General features: G+C 34.1%; 2 protein-coding genes, 1 long non-coding RNA gene and 1 pseudogene across 3 annotated transcripts; 3 read left to right on the top strand and 1 right to left on the bottom strand.

Moving 5' to 3' along the window:
- LOC116025051 overlaps positions 1 to 4,967 on the top strand; it is a 7,040-nt pseudogene extending 2,073 nt beyond the window's left edge.
- A 3,401-nt stretch (positions 4,968 to 8,368) lies between these two features.
- Positions 8,369 to 15,654, top strand: LOC116026176 (putative late blight resistance protein homolog R1B-16). Its single transcript, XM_031267645.1, has 2 exons — positions 8,369 to 8,910; positions 13,105 to 15,654. The coding sequence occupies exons 1-2, from the start codon at positions 8,461 to 8,463 to the stop codon at positions 15,304 to 15,306; spliced, it is 2,652 nt and encodes an 883-aa protein (XP_031123505.1). The 5' UTR covers positions 8,369 to 8,460; the 3' UTR covers positions 15,307 to 15,654.
- A 1,549-nt stretch (positions 15,655 to 17,203) lies between these two features.
- Positions 17,204 to 18,770, bottom strand: LOC116024908. The gene is made up of 2 exons (XR_004099539.1): positions 18,247 to 18,770; positions 17,204 to 18,189 (listed from the first exon to the last, which is right to left on the bottom strand). It is a non-coding gene; the product is annotated as an uncharacterized LOC116024908 (long non-coding RNA).
- Positions 18,771 to 20,450: 1,680 nt separating this feature from the next.
- On the top strand, positions 20,451 to 21,896 carry LOC116026298. The gene is made up of 2 exons (XM_031267778.1): positions 20,451 to 21,533; positions 21,627 to 21,896. The coding sequence occupies exon 1, from the start codon at positions 20,725 to 20,727 to the stop codon at positions 21,484 to 21,486; it is 762 nt and encodes a 253-aa protein (XP_031123638.1). The 5' UTR covers positions 20,451 to 20,724; the 3' UTR covers positions 21,487 to 21,533; positions 21,627 to 21,896.
- Positions 21,897 to 23,803: the final 1,907 nt, after the last annotated feature.

Here is a 23,803-nt window from a genome sequence, read left to right as displayed (position 1 = left end):
TTAAAAATATAATTACTAGTTGCATAAAATAAAAAATAAAAATATAATATTAATAATATATAAAAAAAATTATAGTTGATATACTGCTAAGCATAAAGCAACGAGCTATTATTTGCAATAGCAATTTGGGACTATGAACAACAACAATGTGCTACTGTTTGCAACCCAAAATTGCTGTTGCGAACAGTAGTTCGCTATTCGTAGTAGTTTGTTGTTAAAAAAATATATATTACGAATATAAACATAAAAAGCATAAAAATCAAAATATATAAGTATTTATATGATTATTGTGAAACATATAGTAAAATTTGACGGTGATAGATCAAAAATTTGCTTTTTTCATGTATTTAGGGAGAAAAAGTTCTTAGAGAAAGTTTAGAAGTTAGGGAGAAAAGTTTGTAGAAAGTTTAGAAGTTAGGGATAAAAAGTTCATAGAAAAAAATAAAAAATCAAAATATACAAGTAATAATGAAGTGAAAAATAATTTATTGAAATTAGGTATAAGGTTTATAAAGTTTAAATAGAGAGAGAAATACTTCAGGGTGGGTAGAAAGAAAATTATGAAATCTTGGGATTGAGGATTGAATTTCAACTATTTATATTTGAGAAGAAAAAGTCTACAAAAGTCCTAAAATTAAAATATCTACACAAATTCATAATTTTTGAATACCACACGACTTTTAAAGACTCTTTAAAAGTCTTAATCGAATACCACTCGACTTTTAAAAATTCTTTAAAATCTTGATTTAATACTGCCTGACTTTTAAAAACTCCTTAAAAGTTTGAATTATATACCTCTAAACTTTTAAAGTTTATAAAAATCTTTAAAATCTATGAAAATCATGATTGAATACGCCCTTAAAACTCCAGCAAAAAGCAAGGGCCGAAATGATTGCCTAGCTACCACACAGTTTAAGGGGAGTGTATTCAATCATGACTTTCATAGAATTTTAACGACTTTTATGAACTTTAAAAGTTTGGAGGTATTCAATTCAAACTTTTAGAGAGTATTTAAAAGTCATGCGGTATTCGATCAAGATTTTTAAAGAGTTTTTAAAAGTCATGTAGTATTCAATTAAAACTTTTAAAGAATCTTTAAAAGTCATGTGGTATTCAAAAAGTTATGAATTTGTAAGGACTTTTTAATTTTAGAACTTCTGTAGACTTTTATATACTTTTCCTTCTTAAATATAAATAGTTGAAATCCAACCTCCAACCTCAAGATTTCAAAATTTTCTTTCCACCAACACTGAAGGTTTTTTTTTTCTCTCTCTCTATCTAAACTCTATTTTTTTCTCCTTATTTAAAATTTTAAACTTTATAAACCTTATACTTAAATTCAATAAATTATTTTTTCTTCATTATCCTATATTTTCTATATACCTAAACTCTACCAATTTTTTCTCTCTCCTAACTTTACAATTTTCCTCTAAAACTTCAAAATAATATTATTTTTATTTCGTTGTTGCTTGTATATTTTGATTTTTTTTTCTATGAATTTTTTATTCCTAACTTCTAAACTTTTTCTCCTAAATACATGAAGAGTAAATTTTTTTTATCTATCACCGTCAACTTTTACTATATGTTTCATAATATTCATATGTTTATTTGTAATATATTTTTTTTCTTTTTTCTTTTTTAACAACATGCTATTATGAATAGTGAACTATTGTTTGCAATAGCAATTTGAGGCTACAAAGAGAAGCATATTGTTGTTGTTAGCAGTCCCATATTGTTATTGCAAATAATAGCTCTTTGCTTGATACCTAGCAGTATATCAAATGTAATTTTTATATATATTATTAATTTTTTTTAATTTTATGCAACTAGTAATTATATTTTTTTAAATATTAATTTCTCAAGAAAAAGTAATTATATTTTTAAATATTTTATTTGAACAATTCTATAACTATAAATTTTAGTGTTTAATATTGTTATGAATTGCTTATTAAAGTTTGTAAGGATGTATTCAATTTAGAATTGTAATGACTTTTGTAGATTTTTTAAAATAAAAAATTGATAAAAGTTTATGCAAGTTTTTTATACAGACTTTTATAGAGTCTTACAAAGTTTTAAAAAGTTTTGAACGACTCTATTGAAACTCAATAAAAATTTATTAAAATATATCATTTTAAAAGTTTTTAAAAATCTACAAAAATCATGATTGAATACGCCTCCTAAGATTTATGAGACTTTAATAATAGTATTGTAATAATAACGGTATATACTAATTAAATATAATTTCCGGTTTGTGGGTGAGTTAATTTGATTGTAGTATAACACTTAGTTACTGACCTCATTTTTCCTGAAATTGTAAAAAGGCTCATGTGGTGGAGGATGGAGTGGTAGGCTTTGATGAGGATGCTCAAATTATAAAGGATCGTCTTACTGAAAACTTAGATGATACGACTGTAATTGCAATTGTTGGAATGCCTGGAATAGGCAAAACCACATTGATGAATATGATATTCAATGATCGTGAATTTCATTACGAGTTTTTCACTCGTCTTTGGATTTACGTATATCAAATCATGAATAGGAAACAAATATTCATGGACATTATAAGTAAATTTACCAAGGAAACTAGCGGTTACAAGGATATGAACGAGGAACAACTAGCAGAAAGAATCCGGGATTTTTTGAAGGAGGAGAAGTATTTCATTGTTTTGAATGATGTATGGCACACAGAAGATTGAGATTATTTGAAAACTGCTTTTCCTAACAACCAGAAAGGCAGTAGAATATTGGTAACAACACGTGATTTTGATGTGGCTAATCATATTGATTCTAAAAGTACTCCACACCGGTTACATTTTTTAAATGATGAGCAAAGTTGGGAGTTATTACAAAAGAAAGTTTTTCCCATGGGAACTTGTCCTGGTGATCTTGAATCCATTGGGAGAAGAATTGCAATGAAATGTGATGGGTCACGGCTAGTAGTAGTGCTGACTGCTGGAGTGCTGATTGATAGAGAAGGCACAGCTGCAGAGTGGGAAAAGGTGGCTAAAAATATGTGTCTAGTAATGGATGAGGTATACCAAAAGTACAATGGAGTAGTTAAGTTGAGCTACTATATGCTGCCTTTCTACGCAAAAGATTGTTTCCTATATCTTGCAGCATTTCCAATGGGATGTGAAATTTCTGCTTGGAAATTGATTTGCTTGTGGATTGCAGAAGGATTTATTCCTTCTTCATCCCCCTCGGACATGGAGGCCGTTGGTAAAGCATATTTGAACGAATTTGTCAATAGGAATCTCTTGATGGTAGTGAAAAGAAGAGCTGATGGTGAAATCAAAACTTGTCGTCTTCATGACCCATTGCACGAGTTCTGTAAATTTGAAGCTTTCAAGAAAAATCTCTTCCATGAGATAGATAGGGACGGTAGAATAAAAGGAAATAATGATGAGAATAATTATCGTCGCTTGTGCATTCATTCCTCTCTTATTGAGCTTATTATAGGAGGTTCAAAGGACAAGCTATCAGGTAAGCATATCCGCTCTCTTCTAACATCTACCAAACATAAGATTCCCAAACAACACTTAGCAGCTATTCCGAAATCCTATCAATTTCTCAAAGTGTTTGACGCTGAATCCCTCACATTCGAAATATTGCCCAAAGAGCTTTATCGCTTATATATTCTGCGATACTTGGCTATCTCAACTGACAACAATATCATTCCAAAACTATTCACTCATCTACAGAACTTGCAAACTCTTGTGTTCAATACATCCCAAAGTACAGTTGATGTTAAGGCGGAGATATGGAACATGCCAAAACTAAGGCATATCTTAGCTAATGCTTCTTTGCAACTCCCCCCAGCTCCTTCAGACAACTCCTCTTCCCTTTCATGTCCAGAATTGCAAACTCTTTCCACCATTTCACCCAAAAGCTGCAGCGAAGATATCTTTGACAAGACGCCAAACCTTCAGAAACTGGGCGTCCGTGGGAATGTATCAGAGCTTCTAGAGAGCAAGGAATCAGGAGGAATTTGCTTGTTTGACAATATTCGAAAGCTGGAGAAACTCAAAAATCTGAAACTCATGCATGAAGCAGCTTTCAATGATGAAGCTGCTGCGACCACATTGCGGAGCATTCCACAAGCTGACAAATTCCCACCCAACTTAAGAAAGCTGACATTATCCAAGACGTCCTTTGATTGGAAAGACATTTGTGCATTGGGATCCTTGGACAAGTTGGAGGTCCTCAAGTTGGAGGAATTTTCAGCCAAGGGAGAGTCTTGGGAACTGAATGTTAATGTTGTTTTCAGGAGCCTCCAATTCTTGCGCATTGGGAGAACGGATTTGGTGTACTGGACTTGTGAGCATAGTAGCTTCCCGGCATTGAAACGGCTTCACATATTGCAATGTGAACAACTTAAAGAAGTCCCACTTTCCTTTAAGGATGTGAAGAGCCTCAAGATTATTGACTTGTTTTTTACCAACAAAGAGGCTGCTAATTCTGCAAGGAATATACGAGACCAGAAACCTAAGTTGGATAACTTTGTGCTCTCTATTTTGCCTCCTCATCATTGACTTCAACTCCATCTATTGCGACGGCTGTTGTTTCAACAAATCAAAAGGTCAGTCAGTTTTTGTACTGTTACGTTTAATATAATATTCTGTTCCTCATAAAATTATATTATTATTAATTTTTTTTTTAAAAAAAAAATGGGTGCAGGAGTATCAAATAACATCTTCAGATATATGGCTTCTCCAGAGCATCTTATTACTCGCTACTTTGTTGTATAATTGTTTTTTATTTTTATTTTTTCAAAATAAAGGTTGGCATGTATCTATATGGTTATTGGCCGGCCGGGTTCATATGTGGAACTTTATCTGGGTGGTGACTTTGCTCATTTATTGTTTTCATTTGGGCTTGTGGAGTTGTGGCTACCAACATCGTTTGATTGAGACTTTTGTAACCTACTATTGGATTTGATATTATTCATTACCATGTTTGTTTGTCTACTTTTGCTATTAATCCTATCATACAATTCAGCGAGGAGATTAGTCATTGTGTATATTTTTATATAGAATTAATTACACTTTTGGTCCTATGATTATAAAGGTCTTGTTAATTTCAGTACTTGATTTTAAAAACTAACAATTTAGTCCCGTAACTATGCAATTTTTAATACATTAGGTCCTTCCGACCACATCACCCGCCAAATGTCGCTGGATAAATATGAATCATTTTTAATTATTTAATCATAATGGCAAAACGGTCATTTCACGTCATTTCTTCTCCTTCTTCCTTACTGTTCTTCTTCTTCCCCAAAACTGAAATTATGCCGCCATGAGTACGGTGGTCGTCCGAGGACAAGCTATGGAGGTAGCCAAAATAAAACTGCGGCTAGCACCATAATGCCCAACACTAGTGTTGTTATTTTGATTTTCCTGGCCATTTTATGTGATTAATGAAGAATGACCAAGTTGTAGCAGAGGCGACTGCAAACTCTAGCCATCCTCCATTTGATTCCTCCGACAACACACCCATGTTGAAATTAATTCAGCTATAATTTATCAATATTAAAGCTCAACTCTTTTGTTACAGTAAAAGTCCATTCTGTTAATGTTACCACAGCCACCGGGAACTCTCTCATCAAAAGAACATCGCCGGAGAACCGCTCCGGGCGCCGGAGAGTGGTAATCATTAAGGGCGGCGCTAGCTTTGATGGCCAGCACACGCATATCTTGAAGGGAAAGCGACGCGTGCAACATAGAAACCGAGTGGGAAAACTAAAGTTGTCTGAGCTGCAAATCTTCGTCTTGGCAACCTGCGGCATTGCAGATGTTCATTGCTTTGGAGTTGGAAAGGAAGCAATTCTGGAATGATGGCTAGAGTTCACTTTACTCTTTTAATTTGAATTTGAAATGACAATATTGCCCCCTTCATTAAATAATTTAAACCCAATTAAAAGATTCCAGCGACATTTGGCCGGTAATTTGGCCGGGATGACCAAATGTGTTAAAAATTGCATAGTTACGGGACTAAATTGTTAATTTTTAAAGTCAAATTAAATACTGAAATTAACAAGACCTCTATAGTCATAGGACCAAAAGTGTAATTAATTCTTTTATATATTTTATTTATTTAATTTTAATTCAAATTCTTATTTACTATCAAATCAACTACCGGCGAATGGTGGCCTTCTTCATCGGAGAATGCGGCCAACAAGATAAGGCGACTAACCTAGCGAGGGGATTAGTCATTGTGCATAAATTTATATATTCTATTTATTTATTTTAATTCCAATTTCTATTTACTATCAAATCAACGATCGGCAAACCGATCACCTTCTTCATCGAAGAAAGGCCAATATTAGAGATAAATATCCTCAATCATGCCAAGAATCAAATCAAAATCAAGATTCAGATCGCAATATCACTTAATTCTAGGGTGATTTCACCATTCAGGACTGAATTTTTTGTGGGATACAAAAATATGACAATTTTTATTGGGATACAAACATCGAAAAAACAATATTGTGGGATGCATGTTTACTTTTTTCAACATGCATCTCGGGAATGCATTTTTATCTTTTATAAAATTTATTCCCAAAAAGAGCACAATACATTATACAAAGACAATACGGGTATAATACAGTAAATAAATATATAGTCTAGGCCAAGCACCTTGTGCTTAGATGGCAGAGTAGTAGCTCTTCTATATGGGATATGGGAAGTATGAGTTCTTGCCCTACAATAATTACATTTTCTATTATTATTGGCATAATTGATTTCATTGGGAAATCGACGTGTTTGTCGTTGACCCCGTCGTTGTCGACGCGTAACGGAAAGCGAAGCGATGGAAGGCATGTGCTTGGACTAGTACACTGATTATTTGAAGCCGGTGGATAGAAATCATAGAAATCACCTCCTTGAAGACTAGCGATCACCTCCTTGAAGACTAGCGGCACCTATAATCCATACCCAAACCCTGCGAAAATTACAAGCTGCAATTGCATGTGTGCAAGGTATGACGCCCAAAGAATCAATATCACATCACCGGGGTTTGATCCTGGGAACTTTCCTCAAGGAGAGTCCGCACAAGATACTTGGCTTGGTTTGATGACTTTAATCAACTTCGAATTCATTCATTGTCGAGTGATATTTTTTTATTTATTTTTAAAAAAATTGCATCTAATAAAATAGCCCTGGAGATTTGGGCAACTTGCTATATTAAATTCTTGAGGAGTTATCACTTACAATATTACTGAAATTGATTGTGATAGGAAAAAATATTATCAATGAATCGGTCAAATAATATTATCTTCGCCATCAGTATCACCATGTGAATATGTGATGGTTCACACTTAGGGAAAAGTTTAACCATCACCGTGTGAAGGTTTGCATGCACTGGGTCAATTTAGAAATTTGGAAAATGTTTTCTAAAAAATGATTCATTTTTTCAGAAAGTATTTATTTTTTTGTGTTTGATTGAATTTCAAAAAATTATTCTTTTTTCCGCTTGAAAATTACAAAATTATAATTTTTTCCTATTTGGTTCATTTTCCTGAAAACGAACATATTATTTGTTATAATAATAATATGTGGTGATGGTGGTGTTGTGGTGCTGGTGGAGATGATGGTGGCGGTGGTGTGGTAGTAACGATGGTGATGTTGGTGGTGGTAGTGATATTGGTGGCGGTGGTGGTGATGTTGTGGTGTGATGATAATAATTATAATCCGGAAACTATCTTGAAAAAGAAGAGAGGGAAGAGAGATGAAAAATAAAGAATCCGAAAATGTTTTCCAACTGAAAAATTAAGAAGACATTTTCAGTCAAATTATGCATTTTTTTTTCTGTTGACCATAATGAATATTTTCCTTTGATTTTAAATTTTTTGAGTGCCAAACACTGAATAAAAAAACTGGTTTTCCAAGTATCTAAATGGACGCTTAATATTAGAAATTCTTTTAAATTTTTATTTCGGAACCTTGATTATTATACATCATGAATTATATTTGGTTCTTGACTATTAAAATTTTCTAATTAGGTACATGGCTTTGTAATTTGTATCAAATTTGATCCTATTGTCCAATTTTCCAGTCAACTATTGTCGGGAGTGTCCCTTCTAGAAGAGGTAAATCCAATAATGCTCCTTAATTATATTTAACAAGTAACAACCATGTTTTGTCGTCTTGTATGTTATCTCTCAGCCAACTTCATGAATTGACTATTATTTCCTTCATTTTCATTAAGAATCACAATTAATATACTATCCATAAGTAAAGACAATTATTAGAGCAACTTAATTGATATATTTAATACCATAATTTTAATTAATTGGAAGAAAACATTATTAGTTGTATATATAGATCAGATCAGATCAGATCAGATCAGATCAGATCACACATCAAAGGACTTGAAAGCAATTAAGCTGTATGAGTGGCCTATCTGGTTTTTTCTTCAATTCATTCTCCCATTTCCTCACCTGAGAGAGTAGTACAGTGCGCCATGGACGCAGTTGTAGAGTTGGTGATAAGCAAGGTAGCACAAAGTGTGGAAGAAAACGAGACGCTGATTCTTGGGATAAAGGATCAGGTGGAAGATCTGGTGAGCGAACTTATATCGTTCCATGTGGCATATCTCTATATGGTAGCCGGGAATGAGAACTGTAATGACAACGCTTTGCTCGAAGACGTGGTGAAGAAGATTCAGAAAGTTGGAACTGATGCTGAAGATGCCATTGATAAATACCTTGTAGAGCGAAGGGAGCACATAGCCAGAGGGGGGGTCCTCATGAAATGGGGGGAAAAAGTAAGTTATTATAACAAGGTAAATGAAGCTGCCAAGGAGATGGAGAGCATTAAGAAAAGGGCGGAGAAAATCCGTGTAGATCTTGCCCATTCCCTCCAAGGCGGTTTGCTAAATAATCCTCAGCCGCCGCCGCCGGCGCTTCTCCAGGTATGTCGCCCAACTATTTACACTACTCCCATCCCTATGGTATAAGACACATATATAAGCTTTAGAATACTATGTTCTTGACTTCTTGTTGTTAGAATCTAAGGTTCTTGTTCTTGTTGTTAGAATTAGAGATGTCAATTTTCTCTACCTTGGATCCAGATTCACGATTTTTGTCCTAACAAGGATGAGGATGAGAAAAAGATTGGTAAAACGAGGGCATGAACGGTGACGGGAATACCCCTCCCCGTCTCACTCCATCCCATCGGTTTCCAATTTTTTTAAAAATATAATAATAATAATAATAATAATAATAATAATATTATTATTATTATTATTATTATTATTATTATTATTATTATTATTTGTATAGATAGATATATTGTATTTTGTAATTGTGTATTTATGTTCTTATTTGCTTGAAAACTATTTGAATATTATGTTTTACATTCCTATTGTTATATTGAGAATGGATGAAGATTTCACTATTTTAAGATTAAAAATTATATACGCAAATGTTTTAACTTGAATATTGTGAATGATACTAGTTTGACCATTATTTCAACAACAAAAAATGCTAAGTTTTTAGTCCTACAATTGTTCCTTGCTTGCTATTTTAGTTCATAACTTTTTATTCTTGCAATATATTTTCCTTACTCTTCAAAAATGTTAATTTTTAACTCTATAAGAACAAAACTATTAATTTTATTTAGTATATAGGTATTTTAAAATTTTATTATCTTTTATTCTTTATAACTTTTTAAGTTTCAGTATTTAATATGCAAAATAGAGAATTGACAACCTTGTTCTCTAAATTTTTCTTCTTCAATTATGGTATATCGTTCATATTTTTCCTACAAGAATTTGTTAAAATGAAAATTTCTATGTTATAAATTAAATATCAAGACTAAAGAGGATTATAACTACAAAAAGAAACATTAAAAGGTATTAAAATATTCATGTATTGAGTAAATTTTAATAGAATTTAATAATTTTGTTGTTTCAAAGGTTAAAATTGAAACTTTTTTAAAAAGTTAGGAGTGTACTGTATACAAAAATTGTAAAAAGTTAATTAAGGACTAAAAGAACTAGTAAAGAATAATAATTAATTATACGGAGTATAATGTATGCTACTGCTTGCAAGGATGCTTGCGTAATCTCGCATGAGTTCTATAACTTATTATTTATTAATATTAATTAATTTAATAATTTCAGGAAATCACAAGTATTTTGGGTATTAGGATCTTATATTTATAAAAAATAGTTTTTTAACTATTTTATTCAAGATTAATGTTAATATTAAATAAAGTAATAAATATGCTAACAAGTTGATAGTGTAGAGAAACTGTGCAATAGTAAAATAAATTATGCTTGTTAATTAATTATATAAATATATAATAACATGGGATTAATTCGTATTGATTGATATTACAATGATAACATATATAAATATAATATTTTTACATTTTGATGCAAAAGTATTATATTTTTCATCAAAAATATTACATTTTTCCTTATAAGTAGGCTAAAGTGTCATTTAGCACCATGAACTATATCCAATTATTCATGCCGCACCCTGAACTTACATATCGTATATATCGAGCCACAAACCAAAAAGAAAAATTCATCTAGAACTTTTAGCAGGTTTCTCTATCTTCCTGCTGACATGGCGCAGGTTTCTCACTGATGTGGCATTTCTTTTAACCTTATGTTATCCATGTAAGCATTTACATATTAAAAATTTAAAAAATATTATATTAAAATAACCAGAATTTTCTTCTATTTATTTTTATAGTGTATACTTTTTTCAATTTTACAATTCCAATGTTTCAATTTTTTTTTTTAGAATTTATATTTTTTCGCTAATTTTTTGTTTAGTATTTTTTCAAATTTTCAAATTTATCGAAATGCTAATTTTTTTTTTGTTTAGTATCTTATTGTCAACAACTAAATAGTTGCAAAGTGAAATAGGGTTGGGCGAAATAGTGAAATTTGGTATCCGGTTTTTGTTTATGTTTTTTGTTTTTTTTTTTTAATTTTAATTTTTAATATGTAAATGCTTACATGGACACATAAGGTTAAAAGAAATGCTACATCAGTAGGAAACCTGCCATGTCAGCAGGAAGATAGGGAAATTAAACCTGCTAAAAGTTCTAGGTGAATTGTTTTTTTTGGTTTGTGGCTCGATATATACGATATGAAAGTTCAGAGTGCGGCATGAATAATTGGATATAGTTCAGAGTGCTAAATGACAGTTTAGCCTTATAAGTATTGTTGGAAAGTGTTTAATTTGTTACTTATAAGTAATAAACATTTTATTCTTTATTAGTTATTAGTATTAAATTTTTCAGTATAAACATTATATTTTATATTGACCCGACTTGTCTTACGGACAAGGATTCATGAGATGATCTCACACAAATTTTTGCCTTTAAATATTAGATCGGATGGCAAAACAGTACTAAAAATACCCTTATTCAAAAATTAAGATTTAATATTATTATCCTCCTGGTTACACTTCACACATCTCATCCAGTATATTAATGGTCACAATTCTACTGCTAGCATTCTGAATTTATTCAAAATGCATAAATTGTTGTTGGTACATCCACAATCCGGCTACAGCTTTGAATAATAATTAGGGTGCGTTTGATTAATTGTGTTTGCACACTAGGAATGAGAAACAAAATTATAGTGTTTAGTTGACAACTTTTTATAACACAATTATGGGATTTGATTACCATTTCAATTAAAAATCTCATTCCCTAATTAAAAAATGTATCATTCTATCTTATTGGTATTATGATTTTTTTTAAAGTTTAGATTAGTGATTTTAGATTTTTGTTTTATTTTTTTGTTCATATTGATGCTTTGGATGTCATTATATTATGATCAATTTGTTTTTTTTTTATTAGAACAGGAGGGGACATTATGATCAATTATTTTGATTTTGTATTTTTAAAACCTTTATTCCCATTATAAGGTCATACATAACCAACCATCAATATTGGTAATCATTCCAACTTCACCCTACTACCAAACATACAAAAGACTTTCACTAAAAGCCATAACATTACCAAGTATTTGATTCACATTCTGATTCTGATTCCCATGTGCGAACCAAGCACACCCTGTGTAATATTCAAGTGATATTCAAATATATTTACAATCAATGTATCAATTATGTTAAATAAAATAATTAAAAATAATATATTATAATAAATAATATTTTGATCTTTTCAAATATTTTTAAATTTTAATGTTTTAATTATTTTATTTTCAAATAAATACAATATATAGATTCTAACAGTATGACTAAATCCTAGGGCCGATCGAAATGATTGCATGCCTAGCTGCCACATAGTTTATGGTTTATGAGGCTGTCCTCATCCTAGCACGTCTTCCACTTGCTAGGTGAGGTAGCCATTGATGTAGAATTTTATTTTTTTTTTTGTTTATTTCTTTTGTCCAGGGGTCTTGCAAGCTTTCTAATTAAGAAAGCCTGCTAAGAATCCCTATAAAAAAATGAGAAGTTAAAGTGTCTAATTGAATTTTTTTAAAGTTAATTACACTTTGACTTATAGTTGAAGGTCCTATTTGATCCTTATCCCTATAAAAAAAAATAACTAAAGGTTGAGATTGGTCAGTTGTTAATTAGACCGTTTATATTATGAAAGGTTAGGGATCAAACACCTTATTAACTACATTGCTAGTACCCCTAATATTAACTATTTGTGGTAGTTTTAGAGAAGTTGGAGGACATATTATGGTAAGTTTGTAAGTTTGTAAGTTGAGAACCAAAGTTGGTAGCATCTCAAATTTAAAGGACTATTAGTGGTAGTTTAGAAAAGTTGGAGGACTTATTATGGTAAACTTGTAAGTTGAGGATTAAAATTGGTAATACCTCAAAGTCGGAGGACCTTTAGTGGAATTTACTCTTATAAGTATTATGTTTTCCTTCCTAATTAATAATAAATTAATTTGTCAAAGACCTTGTGGTTAAGCGGCACTTGGTGTACACTCCCATATGGAAGGGATTGGGTTCGAGCCTTAGTGGAGGATCTGTTGACTCTTTGTGCTTCAAATTAATTGATCCATTTTTAGTATTACACTTTTTCTCATAAGTAAAATATTACATTTTGATTTAATGTAGTAAGTCCCTGACTTTGGCATCATTTTCTTGTGAAATTGTTTAAGGCTCTTGTGGTGGAAGAAGATGATATGGTAGGTTTTGATGGTGAGCTTAAAATTATAAAGGATCAACTCATTGAAGAATCAAAAGATACGACTTTCATTTCAATTGTGGGAATGAGTGGGTTGGGTAAAACCACATTGATCAAAAAGGTATTCGAGGATAGTGAAATTGAGTATGAGTTTTTTCCTCGCCTGTGGGTTTATGTATCTAGAAGCATGAATAGGAGAGAAATATTCATGGATATTATAAGACAATTTACCAAGCAAACCAATGATTACAAGAACATGTCAGAGGAAGAATTAGGTGAAAGAATCAAGGAATTTTTGAAGGATGAGAAGTATTTAATTGCGATGGATGATGTTTGGTGCAAGGAAGACTTGGAGCTTTTGAAAATTGTTTTTCCTAATAGCAAGAATGGGAGTAGAGTATTGATAACAACACGTGATTTCGGGGTTGCTAGAGATGTTGATTCCTATGGCAAGCCACATGCCTTAAAATTTTTGTCCAACGATGAAAGTTTTGAGTTATTAACAATGAAAGTTTTCGGCAAAGAAGCTTTCCCTGAGTATCTTGAATTCCCGGCGAGAAGAATTGCAGAGAAATGTAATGGGTTACCGCTAGCAATAGTGGTTATTGCTGGTGTCCTTAATAAAGGCCAAAGCTCATTATTGTGGAATGAAGTGGCCGAAAATCTTATTTCAATATTCAATCACGAAACCCAAGACTACAATAATATACTAAGATTGAGTTACAATCATTTGTCTAACCACACAAAAGATTGTTTCTTGTATCTTGCAGCATTCCCAATAGAGCATGAGATTTCTGTTTGGAAACTGATTCGGCTGTGGATTGCAGAAGGATTTATTCCTCCAGTATCTGGTTCCACCATGGAGCGCACAGCTTACTCATACTTGAAGGAAATTGTGAGCAGAAATCTGTTGATGGTGGTGAAAAGAAGAGCCGATGGTGGTATCAAAACATGCCGCCTTAATAACACATTGCATGAGTTTTGTAAGGATGAAGCTGCAAAGAATTATCTCTTCCATGAGATAAATGGGGCAAGAATAGAAGGAAATGATAACTATCGTCGCTTGTGCGTCCGTTCCTCCCTTAAAGACTTTATAGGCTCGGAGGAAAAGCCATCAGGTGAGCACATCCGCTCTCTTCTAACATCTCACAAATTAGATGTTCCAAAAGAGCACTTGGCAACTATCCCAAAGTCCTACCCCTTTCTCAAAGTGTTTGATGCTGAATCCCTCAAATTCGAAATATTGCCCAAAGAGTTTTATCAGTTATATCAACTACGATACTGGGCTATTTCAACTGACAACAATATCATTCCAAAACTATTCACTCATCTTTGGAACTTGCAAACTCTTATGCTCAATACTACATCAAGTACAGTTGATGTTAAGGCTGAGATATGGAACATGCCAAAACTAAGGCATATCCTGTCTAATGCTTCTTTGCAACTCCCCCATCCTAATTCAGAAAGTTGCAAAGAAAACTCTTCTTCTTCATGTCCAGAATTGCAAACTCTTTCCACCATATCACCCAAAAGCTGCACTGAAGAGATCTTTGACAAGACGCCTAACCTTCAGAAACTGGGCGTCCGTGGGAATGTATCAGAGCTTCTAGAGAGCAAGGAATCAGGACGAATTTGCTTGTTTGACAATATTCGAAAGCTGGAGAAACTCGAAAATCTGAAACTCATGCATGAAGCAGCTTTCAATGAAGAAGCTGCTGCTACCACATTGCGGAGCATTCCACAAGCTGACAAATTCCCACCCAACTTAAGAAAGCTGACATTATCCGAGACGTCCTTTGATTGGAAAGACATTTGTGCATTGGGATCCTTGGACAAGTTGGAGGTCCTCAAGTTGGAGGAATTTTCAGCGAAGGGAGAGTCTTGGGAATTGAACGTTAATGTTGTTTTCAAGAGCCTCCAATTCTTGCGCATTGGGAGAACAGATTTGGTGTACTGGACCTGTGAGCAGAGTAGTTTCCCGGCATTGAAACGGCTTCAAATATTGCAGTGTGAACAACTTAAGGAAGTCCCACTTTCCTTTAAGGATGTGAAGAGCCTCAAGATTATTGACTTGTTTTTTACCAACAAACAGGCTGCTAATTCTGCAAGGAATATACGAGACCAGAAACCTAAGTTGGATAACTTTGTGCTCTCTATTTTGCCTCCTCATCATTGACTTCAACTCCATCTATTGCGATGGCGGTTGTTACTTTGTTGTTGTTTTTTATTTTTATTTTTTCAAAATAAAGGTGGGCATGTATCTATATGGTTGTTGGCCGGCCGGGTTCATATGTGGAACTTTATCTGGGTGGTGACTTTGCTCATTTATTGTTTCCATTTTGGCTTTGTGGCTACCAACATCGTTTGATTGAGACTTTTATAACCTTGGATTTGACATTATTATTTACCGTGTTTGTTTGTCTACTTTTGATATCATACAATTCAGCGAGGGGGATTAGTCATTGTGTATATTTTTATATATTTTATTTATTTATTTTAATTCAAATTCTTATTTACTATCAAATCAATTAGCAGCGAATGGTGGCCTTCTTCATCGGAGAAGGCGGCCAACAAGATAAGGCTACTAACCTAGCGAGGGGATTAGTCGTTGTGCATATTTTTATATATTCTATTTATTTATTTTAATTCCAATTTTTATTTACTATCAAATCAACGATCGGCGAACCGATCACCTTCTTCCTCGGAGAAAGGCCAATATTAGAGATACATATCCTCAATCATGCCAAGAATCATATCAAAATTCAAATCGCAATATCACTTAATTTTAGGGTGATTTCACCATTCAGGACTGGATTTTTTATGGGATACAAAAATATGACAGTTTTTATTGGGATACAAACATGGAAAATACAACATTGTGGGATGCATGTTTACTTTTTTCAACATGCATCTGGGAATGCATTTTTATCTTTTATAAAATTTATTCCCAAACAGAGTACAGTATATTATACAAAGACAATTCATGTATAATACGGTAAATAAATATACAGTAACAAAAAACTACAAATCTAGGAATGTATGATCATCAATTCCCCATGCCTGTACAAAAAAAACAACGATTTATTTTTTTCCAGGCCTTGTGTGAAGGACACAGTTTTTGCTTTAAATTATTTTTTGCTCACTTTGTGTGTTTTTTTTTTTTTTTGAGAGTAAAAACTTAATTCATTAAATCAGGCAATCACCAAGAAAAAGAGGAGGGTTATCGAACCACTCCCCGCAACCTGACTTAGAAACGGCCTCCCTAGCAACAATGTGAGCGGCACGATTCGCAGATCGCTTTACAAAACGAAAATCAACACCAACTAATGAGGATGCTAATTCCTTTATATCCCCTATTATTAAACCAAAAGCAGAATTAAAAGCAGGACTAAATATAGCATTGTCAATTAAGTGGACACAAGAAAAGCTGTCTGCCAAAAGTGAGACCTTTAGATGAGAATTCAATAAGCAAATTACAAAAAAAAATTTCTTTCGACAAATTTAAATCTAAATGTAAATTAAAACAGAAAGCTGTACAGATAGCAGCTGGACATTACCCTGATTACAATCATGAAAATCAAAATTGCCTCAACATAGGCGAGGTAAATTCCAATTATTATTATTATTATTATTATTTTTTTTTGCAGATGGGAAATTCCAAAAGGTTTACATTAAATAAGAAATTTAATCTCAGTCTAAAACTGTCCCAAAGTCTGACAAAAGGCTTGTAAAATCTCAAATCAAGTGTCAAATTCCAATCAAATCTCGAATCTACAAAATTCAAATCTCCAATCAACGGTGCTCTTTGTTAGATAGTGACTCCACCATAAACTCAGATGAATTACTTGAACCAAAGATGATAATCCAATTAGTTTGCCTAACTTTCGAAATCCAAATGGTGCAAATACACCGAGAACTAAACTCCAAAAGCTTATTAAAAACCAATCAATTAAAACAATTCATCTTTGAAATATTGATAAATTATTCAATAAAGAATAATTTATCCTTTCCAATTTCAATGCCATGTCTTAAGCTTTTGGGAAGATAAGAAAAGCAATATTTGGTACCCAATGCAAAAAAGACAAGGCTGCCAACTATTATTAGACAACTTGTCTCCATTCAAGCATCAAAGCCGAAAAACAAAATCGGAATTCTGGTTCATCAAACACCGCCAGAAATATCATTTGCAAACATAAAATACGATGAAAAAAAAAATCTGACTGTGGTTCCTCGACCATGAAACTTTGCAATACCTTGGTCCGTACCCCATTCATTCGCAAGCCCAATGAAGACATTAACAATCTGATGAGATGCATTTCCAAAAACAAAGAAACAACCTGAGATGCCATCATTCCTCGGCCATTTGAAAAAAACCACCTGCAGAAAAAGCCAAGTGGAGCATGCCAAACTAATCCTGCTCACTGCTTCACGGCTTCAACGATTATTTGATTTAATGGCTCAAGGCACTTTTTTTTACTTGTGTTTTCCCATGAAACTCAGAATCACAAGACCCAAACATTAGTTTCTGCTTTCTTTCTTATTCCATGCAAAAACGGTTTTTTTTTTTTTTCTAACAGAATTAAAAAAATAAATAAAGAAAGATGATATCTTTCTGGCTATGGCGCCTGCTTCTTCATGGTTATTTATGTTAAATGACATGGTGTGTGTGAGTGTGGCATCCACTAACAAATATAATGTTTAATATAAATATATAAAATACATTGGACAATGGACAATGGCAAAAGCATGGTTAGCAACTTAGCATGCCTGCACAAGCCTACAAAACTAACAAAAGTAGGAGAGAGACCACCTTTGTTTTTCCCAAAGTGTACACCATGCTGTTGATTTTTTTTAATTGTACGCATGCTTTCTTATCTTCCCATTTCTCAAAGTGTAAGCAGGTTTTTTCTTTCTTCCTGTGCGAGAGTGCAAGAATGCGAGACTCCGGTCCTCCGCCTCTGCCTCCACTCCGCTTTAGATTTCACCTCCGTCAGATGGCCGGTTGCTGCCTCGCTCTGCCACAGGTCTCCGCTGCTCTGCCCCGTTGTCGCTACTACAACTGCAAATAAAAAAAATGTAGGAATTGCATACTGGTTTAATAAAGGTAAATACATACCTTGTTGCCCAAGAAGCTCAGCAAACCCAGGACAAAGATGCATGACAAAAAAATGGTTTCTTCATTCTTACTGCCGAAATGAGAGGAAGAAAAAAATTTCTTGCTTGCTGCCTCTGCTGAATGGAATATGATGGAGAGTATGTATTCTTTCAACTTTTTTTTCCACTACCAAAATGATAAGGAATAACCATTTCCTTTTCCACATGATGCCAAATGTAACATTCATTTTCCATTACCTTTGCCTTTTTCTTTTCTTATAGGGACCCAATATCTCAAGGATTTACGGAAAAGAGGAAGAAAACATGTTTATTTTCTTTTCTTAGAGGGACCCAATAGCTCAGGGTTTTACGGGGAAGGGGAAGAAAACGAAAGAAAAATGGCAATATTGTAATTTAATTAAACATTGAGGGCAATTGAAAAGAAAAATAAATCCAAATGTTAAATAAAAAATTATCAGCCGTAAGATTTGTGATGAACGGTCAAGGGAGGTGTCATTTTTGAGGGGTAAATGACAACTCCCAAATATAAGTATAGGGAGATGTTGGTATCATTTCATCAGTAAGGGCATCAAAGCAACTAAAAAAACCAGTCAGTAAACACATTACCAATAGCAAGCGGCATAGATAAACCAACAACATCATACGCTATTCTTGCTTCATGGCACTGTGCAAAAAGGTGTAATGCACTCTCATCTTCCATCTTGCACATGTGACAAATCAGAGAACAATCAACATGTTTCCTTATAAGAGCATCTCGGGTAGGCAAAAAAAAAACGATGCCAGCTGCCAACAAAAGGATTTAACCTTTGGTGGCACAGAAATATTCCAAATTTTTCGCCAAGGGCGATCATCTTGAACTACTCCCAGTTGGCGCTTATAGCAAGATTTAACCGTGTAATCACCTTTCAAATCCCAATACCAAAAACCATGAGTCCGGAGGCCTACGAACACTGATTGGGATTTGCAAGATAAGATTGGCATCCCTCTCATTAAAAATGTCTTTCACCCACTGAACATCCCAACCCGTACCTTGCTCATTGAACAGTGAGACCACAAAAGCAGTAACAATAGTTTCATGCAGTTCAGTTTGAATAAATGGATGATCCTCAGCTGGCAACCACGCATCTTTACCAATAATGGTATTCAATCCATTCCCAATTCGACACTTACATCCATCCTTTATTAAGTTTTGTACTGCCAACATGCTATGCCATATAAAGGAGGGGTTACTACCTGCCTTGGCCTCTAAGTAAGAACAATTCGGGAAATAGCGGGCTTTATATACACGAGCAACTAAAGAGTTAGGATTCCTGATCAGTCGCCAGGCCTGTTTACCTAGCAATGCCAAGTTCGTCTCCAGTAGACGCCTGAACTGTTGGGTCCCTCCTATGTGAAAAGCTAAGTTGGCAGCACTAATTCTGCATAAAAGGAAAGGGGAGTGGCTGGCAGACAAGGGAAAATAATTCCCATCTAATTTTTGTTTGTTTCCCTTTTGTCCTTAGTGGATGAGGAATATTCCACAATATTTTATTCCTCATTTTCTTGGTGCTTTCGGCAGTGGAGGGGCAGCAGAGGAGGGGAATTATTTTGGTTCCCATTTCACTCCATTTCGGCATTAGGCAGAAAATAGAGAGAGAGAGGCAGTGTGCTTAGCAAGAAAAACACATTTTCTTCTTCTCCTTTTATCGGCAGTACGCAGCAGCTGAAGGAGCAAAATCATCCATCTTTCTTCTTCATCTTTGGTGCTATTTTGCCGTGGGTTTGCCTAGTTCTTGGGTACTATCTTCATCAAATATTTGAGGTCAGCTTGTATTTATTCCATACATCTCTTTGGATAATCTCGTAATATTTGTATTCATTTTTATCCTAGTCTTGGAGATTGAATATTTTGAGTACGAGATATTATTCCTTTTAGCCTGTGAATATTATAAGAATGTTTTGGCCTAGGAGTTGTTGTATTTGATGATTTGTGGATGTATGGCTCGTGTGGTAGCCTAAAACTTTGTACTCGAGATTTGTGATATAGTGGAAATTGTTGTTGTTGGTGGCCCGTGGTTTTTCCCCGTGGTTCCACGTAAATCTTGTTCCTTGTGTTCATATTTATTTTTGGGCTATTGTGTATTATCTCGTATTTGTGTACCGTGTCGGGTCTGTGATTTTGATTGTCACAGGAGGTGGGATTTTTCCCAACAGTGAGCATATCCGCTCTCTTCTAACATCTACCAAACTTAAGATTCCCAAACAACACTTAGCAGCTATCCCAAAATCATATCCATTTCTTAAAGTGCTTTATGCTGAATCCCTCTCATTTGAAATATTGCCCAAAGAGCTTTATAACTTATACCATCTACGTTACTTGGCTATCTCAACTGATAACAATATCATTCCAAAACTATTCACTCATCTATGGAACTTGCAAACTCTTGTGTTCAATACTACATCCCAAAGTACAGTTGATGTTAAGGCTGAGATATGGAACATGCCAAAACTAAGGCATATCCTAGCTAATGCTTCTTTGCAACTCCCCCCATCTCCTTCAGACAATTCCTCTTCCTCTTCATGTCCAAAATTGCAAACTCTTTCCACCATTTCACCCAAAAGCTGCAGCGAAGAGATCTTTGACAAGATGCCTAACCTTCAGAAACTGGGCGTCCGTGGGAATGTATCAGAGCTTCTAGAGAGCAAGGAATCAGGAGGAATTTGCTTGTTTGACAATATTCGAAAGCTGGAGAAACTCGAGAATCTGAAACTCATGCATGAAGCTTTCAATGATGAAGCTGCTGCTACCACATTGCGGAGCATTCCAAAAGCTGAAAAATTCCCACCCAACTTAAGAAAGCTGACATTATCCAAGACGTCCTTTGATTGGAAAGACATTTGCACATTGGGATCCCTGGACAAGTTGGAGGTCCTAAAGTTGGAGGAATTTTCAGCCAAGGGAGAGTCTTGGGAACTGAACGTTAATGTTGTTTTCAGGAGCCTCCAATTCTTGCGCATTGGGAGAACGGATTTGGTGTATTGGACTTGTGAGCATAGTAGTTTCCCGGCATTGAAACGACTTCACATATTGCAGTGTGAACAACTTAAGGAAGTCCCACTTTCCTTTAAGGATGTGAAGAGCCTCAAGATTATTGACTTGTTTTTTACCAACAAACAGGCTGCTAATTCTGCAAGGAATATACGAGACCAGAAACCTAAGTTGGATAACTTTGTGCTCTCTATTTTGCCTCCTCATCATTGACTTCCACTCCATCTATTGTGATGGCGGTTGTTTCAACAAATCAAAAGGTTAGTTAGTTTTTGTATTGTTACGTTTAATTTTCCATTCCTCATAAAAGTATATTATTATTAATTTTTTTTTAAAAAAAAAAATGGGTGCAGGAGAGGAGTATCAAATAATATCTTCAGATATATGGCTTCTCCAGAGCATCTTATTACTCGCTACTTTGTTGTTGTTTTTTATTTTTATTTTTTCAAAATAAAGGTTGGCATGTATCTATATGGTTGTAGGCCGGCCGGGTTAATATGTGGAACTTTATCTGGGTTGTGACTTTGCTCATTTATTGTTTCCATTTTGGCTTATGGCTACCAACATCGTTTGATTGAGACTTTTGCATTGTAACCTATTATTGGATTTGATATTATTCATTATCATGTTTGTTTGTCTATTTTTGCTATCATACAATTCAGCTAGCGGATTAGTCATTGGGTATATTTTTGAATATTTTATTTATTTTAATTTAAATTTTTATTTACTATCAAATCAACTTCGAGCCAATGGTGGCCTTCTACGTCGGAGAAGCAGCTAACAAGATAAGGCGACTGATCTAGTGAGGGGATTAGGTGTAGTGCATATTTTTATATATTTTATTTATTTATTTATTTTAATTCCAATTTCTATTTACTATCAAATCAACGACCGACGAACAATCACCTTCTTCATTGGAGAAAAGCCAATATTATAGATACATATACTTATTTTTGTATCCCACAATGTTGTTGGCATAATCGATTTCATTGGAAAATCGACGTGTTTGTTGTTGACCCAGGCGTTCTCAACGTGTAGCCGAAAGCGATGGAAGGCATGTGCTTAGATTAGTTCACTGATTATTTGAAGTCGGTGGATAGAAGTCACCTCCATAACTCCTTCTGTAGTATTCAATTGTGAAGACTAGCGGCGGCACCTATGATCCATACCCAACCCTGTGAAAATTACAAGCTACAATTGCATGTGTGCAAGGTATACCGCCCAAAGAATCAATATCGCATCATATCACCGAGGTTTGATCTTGTGAACTTTCCTCAAGGAGAGTCACAGAGTTGCCAACTGAACACAAGATGTTTGGCTTGGTTTGATGACTTTAATCAACTTCGAATTCATTCAATTCATTGTCGAGTAATATTTTTTATGGCAAAAACTTGTGAGAGATCGTCTAACCATGAGTCGGGTCGGGTCGGTTCGGGTCGGGTCGGGTCGGGTCAAGATGCAAATGTGACGCTTATATGCTCAAATGTAATACTAATCAGGAATAAAGTTTTTGTTACTTATAAGGGTAAATGTAATACTTTTAAGGGAAAATAAAATACTTTTACATTTCGATTTAAAAGTATTACATTTCTCCACAAAAGTATTATATTTGCCCTTATAAGTAAGGGGCATTTGTCAATATTACTTATTATGAAAAATGTATTTCTTTTTCTCTAATAAGTAACAAAATTGTATTCTTAATTACTGTTATATTTGAGCATATAAGTATGACATTTGCACATATAAGTATGACATATTGACATTTGCATGGTGCCTTGACCCGACCCGACCCGTCTCACGAATAAGGATCCGTGAGACGGTCTGACACAAGTATGACCCTTTTTTATTTATGTTTTAAAAATTTGCATATAATAAAATAGCCCTGGAGATTTGGGCAACTTGCTATATTAAATTCTTGAGGAGCTATCACTTACAATATTACTGAAATTGATTGTGATAGGAAAAAATATTATCAAAGAATCGGTCAAATAATATTATCTTCGCCATCAGTATCACCATCTGATGGTTCACACTTTAGGTAAAGGTTTAACCATCACCGTGTGAAGGTTTGCACACACTGTGTCAATTTGAAAACTTGGAAAATGTTTTTTAAAAAATATTCAAATATTTAATTCTTTTGTGTGTTTGATTGAATTTCAAAAAGTTATTATTTTTCCCCTGAAAATTAAGAAATTATATTTTTTTTAATGTTTGGTTCATTTTCCTGAAAACGAACATATTATTTGTTATAATAATAATATGTGGTGATGGTGGTGTTGTGGTGCTGGTGGGGATGATGGTGGTGGTATTTGTGGTAGTAACGATGGTGGTTGTGGTGGTGGTGATGGGTGGTGTGGTAGTAACGATGGTGATTTTGGTGGTGGTGTGGTAGTGGCAGCGACGGGGTGTTGGTGGTTATGTTAGTGGTGGTGGTGTTGGTGCTGGTGTTTGTGGTGGTAGTGATGGTGATGGTGGTGGTGCGTGGTTGTGGTATTGGTTGCGCGCGGTGGTGCGATAGTGGTGGTGGTGA

Source organism: Ipomoea triloba, chromosome 7 (assembly GCF_003576645.1).
Source record: "Ipomoea triloba cultivar NCNSP0323 chromosome 7, ASM357664v1".
Classification (NCBI taxonomy): Eukaryota; Viridiplantae; Streptophyta; class Magnoliopsida; order Solanales; family Convolvulaceae; genus Ipomoea; species Ipomoea triloba.
Note: the sequence above shows the minus strand (reverse complement) of the source record. Positions and strands in the feature narration are given on the sequence as shown.